The following is a 6,332-nucleotide window of genomic DNA, read 5'->3' as shown; positions in this document are numbered from 1 at the left end:
GCTTTAGGCTTCCAAAAAAATTGCAATCGTTCACAATTGTCAAACTTCAAACTTCAAACTTCAGAAAATACAACTCTGTGTGTTTCTGATATTCCGCTTTGCACTAATTCTACTCTATTACTTTCAGTGATTTTTCTGACACCACTTCGTGTCCATCCTTTCTTTTTGTTGTTTGCTGTGGACGTGAGCGCGTGGCTCGGTGTGACTAATTTTGTGCAAAAGTCGGAAGTCTCGAATTTTCCTAGTTTTTCAGACCAATAAAACAGCCGTAAACATGAAAATCTACAAGGATAGCATCACCGGTGACGAAATGTTTGCCGATACCTACAAAATGAAACTGGTGGATGAAGTTATTTACGAAGTTTACGGTAAACTAGTCACCCGTTCTCAAGGTGAAATAAATATCGATGGCTTCAACCCATCGGCTGAAGAAGCCGATGAGGGCACCGATTCCGCCGTCGAATCTGGCGTCGATGTGGTCTTAAACCATCGTCTCCAGGAGTGCTTCGCATTCGGTGACAAAAAGTCGTTCACACTCTACCTCAAAGACTATATGAAGAAGGTGCTGGCCAAGTTGGAGGAGAATGCTCCCGATCAAATTGAAGTTTTCAAGACCAACATGAATAAGGTAATGAAGGAAATCCTTGGCCGCTTCAAAGACTTGCAGTTCTACACTGGCGAATCAATGGACTGCGATGGTATGGTAGCCATGTGTGAATACCGTGAAATCGACGGCACCAGCACACCCGTGCTCATGTTCTTCAAGCATGGACTCGACGAAGAGAAGTGTTAAAAAATAGATACCTAAAACGAAAACCACACCACATATACATTAATACTAATTATATTTTGTTTAGTAAATACCAATTAGTTGCAATTGTAATGATTCATTTGTCATATTCGTTTTGTTCGGACACGAATTTATTATTGTGTCACTTGGAACTTGCTGCTACATATATATTTGGTCAAACTTTGAATACTATAATCTGTTCAACCGTAATGCTAATCATTATAGTAAAAAATTATGTATTTTAATTTTTATACAAAATGTGAAGAACACTTCTCTTCATATATGCTAATCAACTAGCTTGTTCTGCTACGCGAGTTATCAAATGCAGCGATGACAGCCTAGTAAATAATGAAAGAACTCTATTTGCAGCGTACATACTCGAGTACTTTTTATATATATAAATTTTTTTGGTATTTGTCTTTTAATTTGTTTAAGTAAGAAAAAGCATCAAGCGAAAAAATGCATATTGTAAAAATAAAAAACGAAAAAAGAAAATACGCAAAAGAACTTTACGGACAAATTAAAGAAAAAACCATAAACGAAAAAATGATTTTTCATTTGTTGCAAAATGTGTGTTGGCACATAACCTCAAAAGTATAATTAGGTCGTTGGCAAAAAATCTTGATCATATGCAATCGCTGGCGTGAGCAAACGCATCATCAATGCAGTCTGCAGCAGCGTTAACAAAATGGCGTTAGAGTCAGTCCGAAAAATCTTCGCTTTCCGGATAGACGAAATTTGCGTCAACAAGCCACATAACAGCGCATTTAGAATTCATCTACCTGTGCTGATAATTTTGTAATAGATACAACAACACATTTAAGAGGGTCATTGGCGTACAACGAAACAAGGCGCAGCAATGGCAATGTCGAGTGTCTGTATGTGTTCTATATTACACATTTGTTTGTGTTCGTCATCAAATCAGCAAGTACTGTGCATAAAAATGTACTCACATGGATTAATACACACCCATCTGTTGCTTATACCACGAATATACTTTTAATGCCTTGTATGGGAAATAATTTGTTGACGTGTGTACATGCATATTATGTATGTATGTATGTATGTATCTTTAACTTTATAATATAACAAAGATTTACTGATACGTAATTTGTATTTATTAGAATAAGTCTTTAGGACATACTTATAAGCTTGTACATACTGTTTCAGGGCAGTAAAACGTGGCAGCCTGACTATGACGTGCGTTTATTTCAATTACTTACCAAGCTCCGATTCTTAACTTTTAAAAACAGTTACCATGCTGGAGTTTTTTCTTGTCATTTATCTTTTTTTCCATAAAAAAGCGGGAGGTAATTTTGCATTGTTTGNCTGGAGTATTTTCTTGCCATTTATCTTTTTTTCCATAAAAAAGCGGGAGGTAATTTTGCATTGTTTGCATTGTCTTTTGGAGGGCCAAATTCATTCAAAAGTAAATACCACGTTTAGATGAAAAGGTATTTTCACTTGCCTTTATAATTTTAATGACGCACAATATTCCATTATTAAAGACATATATTTATGTATGTATTTTTGGTAGAGGTCTCCTGATGATACTCCGTCTGATCAGATATCGGACTCGTCTTGAAAAATTACCTTATGAAGTATGAATTAGAGTGTCAAGTATTTTATTTTTATTTATTTTTTTCAATTTTTATTAATATCCGTACTTATGACTACTTATTAATTAAGTATACNCATATTTATGTATGTATTTTTGGTAGAGGACTCCTGATGATACTCCGTCTGATCAGATATCGGACTCGTCTTGAAAAATTTCTTTATGAAGTATGAATTAGAGTGTTAAGTATTTATTTTTATTTATTTTTCTCAATTTTTATTAATATCCGTACTTATGACTACTTATTAATTAAGTATACAAATTTATTTGCAGCATCGTATATCGTTTTTTTCTATAACGCTGTTTTATAAACACCATTGTATGTACATTTTGCTGAACTTCATTGAAATAAAGCAAGCCGCTTTGTTCATTTTCAGTTAAATGGCAATTTTTTATAAGAGCTTACGCACTTACATGTATTACTTGCTCTTAAGTATTCGTCACGGATTTGATCACTCGTGGTTGGAAAAGGATTGATCGATTTTCGACTAAATCTTTAATTGGAATGATTTCACTAAAAATTTCGTTATTTTATATATGCATCTGCAATTCATTATTTCGTACATTCACACAATTATATTAAAATAAATACCATATCATGTAACAAAATATGTTAATATTGTATGTAAATAAGTATAAAACATAGTTCTAATCGTTAACAGTTTCTTTCAAGTTTATCTAAATTATCTACACATTATACACGTAGAAAAAAATATTTTAACTGTTTACTCAAGCAGTTGAGTGAACTGCTTTGCAAAATTAACTTAAGGTAAAGATTAAAACAAAATTTCCGTTTTCGATTGCCCGCCCTCGCAATGAACTGAATAACAGGTTAATTATTCGAATGCTCATTTTTCTTCCTCTTTTATTTTAGCCGCTTTTAAAAATAAAAACGAAAGTTTATTCAACAACCCGGCCCGATCCGATCTATTATAGTCCATCGCTATCACACATAGTCCAGCTGAATGTAAATCTGCTTTACTCCTACAGATTCAAAGATCATGCGCGCATGTGTGACCACATATTTGGGATCCACATTTTTGGAAACTTCCAACTTAATAGCACCCACATAGACATCTGAGCATAATGTCCAGAAATGTGGATCCTGTACGGCGTAAACGCCAGCCAATCCCGTCACCTTTTGATAGCATTGTGGCAGCGCGCGATCTAACGCTGACGGTTGCCGCTGCATTAATATAAGTATTGATTCTTTTATCAGACCCAGCACGCTCATGGCAATAAGCAAAGCAATAAATATTGAACAAATCGGATCGGCAATCATCCAACCGAATATTTGCATTAGCACCGCCGAAATGATAACGCCTACCGAGCCAAGCGTGTCGGCTAAAATATGTAGAAAGACACCACGCATGATTTGAGAATTGCTGCCAGACATATCATCGGTGAGCCCATGTGAATGACCATGCCCACCGCCATGACTATGACTATGGCCTGTAAAGATACTTATAAATTAAAAAGAAACGCAAGTATTTATGTATGTTTGTACACCTACTGCCATCCAAATTTATCGCTTGATGATTGTGATTATTCAAGTCAATGTGATTGTTTACACCATGTGAATGACCATGACCCCCACCACCACCACCACCACCATGGGAGTGACCATGTCCACCGCCACCTCCGTGAGAATGCCCATGACCGTGCTGAAATGCATATATACCAACCAGATTTACCAGCAGTCCGAGCACGGATACTACAAACAGCCGTTCGTGTTTCACTTCTGGTGGTTCAATTAAACGCTCTACGCCCTCAGATAAAATAAAGAAAGCAATAAAGAGTAGAAAAAGACTATTCACGAAGCCGGCTAACACTTCTGCACGCACATAGCCGTAAGAAAATTTATCGTTAGCTTTCCACTTGGTGATCACTGAGGCTGCTAGACCAGCGAGCAGACCCGTGCAGTCGAAGAACATGTGAAACGAGTCCGATATGAGACCTATGATTATAAAATGGGATAAAAACAGAAATATGAATTTCTACATTATCTATGTGAATGCATTTACATACGTATTATTTACTAAAAAAAAAATCTAAAGTTTTCAGGAGATGCGTTTAAAGTTTTCAATTTGCACTCAAAAAATTCAGAAAATAGAAATGCATATATTCTTACGCGAAAACTAAAACAGGTTTTTACACACGATGAAGCATGTTGTAGTAATTCTGCATGCTTAGCTTGAAAATTCTGTTTTTTTTTAGTTGTAAGAGCTTTTTAATAAATGGCGATTTGTAAAATTTTAGATTGATTCATAAATACTAGTAGTAAATGCATATGGCCGGTTAAAGTACAAAACCATTTACCCATGTTAGGCTAGTTATTTACAAGGAGCTTTCGGGGAGAAAATCTCATTTTTGTCACAAATGTCAGTTACGCGGTTTTGCAGCACCACGATACACGGTTTTGCACTTTGAACGACAATATGTATGTATGTATCAATGAACCAGTTTTATGGCCTAAATGGTTTTATTTAAATGCTTGAAAATAAGTGAGCAAATAAAAAAGAGCGTTCACTTTACCAATGGCTTTATAATAAAATAACTGAATATATTTTGTTCGCAAATACAATTTAAAAAAATAATACGAATTTCAATGTGGTATCGAGGGCTCGTAACATCTGTACACAGATCGAAAACCATACCAAAGAAAATTACGTTATACGTCAGTCGTATAAGCTGAATGGGATAAAGAAAGCGTTCACTATGTATATTATAATACGAAAAATATGTTTTTTTCGTGACGAGTAATACGACATCGTATGTGACGATTCGAGCCCTGTTTTAAGACTGTCACTTGATTACCGCTCTCTAAACCTTTTTAGGGCCAGTTTAAACTTAGATTAAGTAAACTGAGTTTAAATTGAACATCTGGCTGACATTTGATTGGCTGGTCTTAGTTTAAACCAGCCAGATCGGGCGTTTAAAATGAGTGTAAACTACGGCCGTGCATTGATAAACTGGCCCTTTTTTAACTCTACGGCAACAATCTACTAAAAAAAAGGTATTTGATTAACAACTTTNTCTTAGTTTAAACCAGCCAGATCGGGCGTTTAAAATGAGTGTAAACTACGGCCGTGCATTGATAAACTGGCCCTTTTTCAACTCTACGGCAACAATCTACTAAAAAAAAGGTATTTGATTAACAACTTTGATATTCTTAATAATTCAGTTGCTTAAATGTAAATGTTATGTGTCAACTAAAGACGTGAATTGCCCACAAACTTTTATTAAGTGCACGTGAACACGTTTGTGGAATTCTTTTTTTATTGCCAGCAATGATAATATCAAGGCAAGTAAGTTTTTTAAGCGTAGATAAGATTAGTTGAAAGTAAATAGATAGCCCTAATAGCCATGGCAAACGATCATAGGTATCACCAAATACTATCGTTAGACCCACGCTCACCTAAACTGTTTGTCCATATGCCATAGAAGAGCTCCACGAACGCAAAACTCAAGTTAAGTAAAAGAAAGAGAAATAGATTTCTCGAATTGCGATCGGAAAATATGAGCCGCTTCCAACTGTTTAGCTTTTCCTTGATGCGGTAGCTTAAATTGCTGCGATCCTTGTGCGTTAACGGTAACATTGCCAGCTCAGCTGTTATACTATATGGGTGCCGCTTAAGCGTTTGGTTGTGCTGGAATTACAGAAAACAAATAATTATGCATTTTTCTAAAATACTTGGATTGTTTCCGTACATGTTTTTAGTTATTGAAGCCTGTACGCTAGTGCTGGCGTTTATTCACAAAAATTACCCCCAAGTTAAAGTTTTTTTTTATTCTTGATCTATGCTCCTCTCCTGGTAGCTCTCTTCCTTCAAGTCTCTCTCAAATGTAGCTGCAAAACTTGTGTACGTTTCAATATCTTCTTTATATATATTCTGTCGCTATATTTCCCATTATTTCACAATT

General features: G+C 35.5%; 3 protein-coding genes across 3 annotated transcripts in view; 2 read left to right on the top strand and 1 right to left on the bottom strand.

Moving 5' to 3' along the window:
* The first annotated feature begins 143 nt into the window (after positions 1–143).
* Positions 144–1,258, top strand: Tctp (translationally controlled tumor protein). Its single transcript, XM_017626398.1, has one exon. The coding sequence runs from the start codon at positions 275–277 to the stop codon at positions 791–793; it is 519 nt and encodes a 172-aa protein (XP_017481887.1). The 5' UTR covers positions 144–274; the 3' UTR covers positions 794–1,258.
* Positions 1,259–2,601: 1,343 nt separating this feature from the next.
* On the bottom strand, positions 2,602–6,325 carry ZnT86D (solute carrier family 30 member 7). Its single transcript, XM_017626396.1, has 4 exons — positions 6,120–6,325; positions 5,827–6,058; positions 3,922–4,365; positions 2,602–3,860 (listed from the first exon to the last, which is right to left on the bottom strand). The coding sequence occupies exons 2-4, from the start codon at positions 6,005–6,007 to the stop codon at positions 3,355–3,357; spliced, it is 1,131 nt and encodes a 376-aa protein (XP_017481885.1). The 5' UTR covers positions 6,008–6,058; positions 6,120–6,325; the 3' UTR covers positions 2,602–3,354.
* The window catches only part of LOC108370936 (V-type proton ATPase 21 kDa proteolipid subunit-like), a 3,554-nt gene continuing 3,341 nt past the window's right edge, over positions 6,120–6,332 (top strand). The window contains 1 exon segment of the mRNA XM_017626388.1: positions 6,120–6,182. Coding sequence (XP_017481877.1) covers positions 6,120–6,182 — 63 coding nt within the window.

Source organism: Rhagoletis zephyria, unplaced genomic scaffold (genome assembly GCF_001687245.7).
Source record: "Rhagoletis zephyria isolate East Lansing unplaced genomic scaffold, Rhagoletis_zephyria_1.1 Rzeph_scaffold_04587, whole genome shotgun sequence".
NCBI classification, from domain to species: domain Eukaryota; kingdom Metazoa; phylum Arthropoda; class Insecta; order Diptera; family Tephritidae; genus Rhagoletis; species Rhagoletis zephyria.
This window is presented reverse-complemented; position numbering and strand designations above follow the sequence as displayed.

What these genes read in the sequence shown, in the direction of transcription:
- Tctp (XM_017626398.1), top strand. Translation starts at nt 275, where the DNA reads ATGAAAATCTACAAGGATAGCATCACCGGTGACGAAATGTTTGCCGAT.
- ZnT86D (XM_017626396.1), bottom strand. Translation starts at nt 6,007, where the DNA reads ATGTTACCGTTAACGCACAAGGATCGCAGCAATTTAAGCTACCGCATC. An exon ending in CATATGGACAAACAGTTTAG is followed by an intron (nt 4,366 to 5,826) that starts GTGAGCGTGGGT and finishes TTATAATCATAG; the next exon opens with GTCTCATATCGGACTCGTTT. An exon ending in AGCGATAAATTTGGATGGCA is followed by an intron (nt 3,861 to 3,921) that starts GTAGGTGTACAA and finishes GTATCTTTACAG; the next exon opens with GCCATAGTCATAGTCATGGC.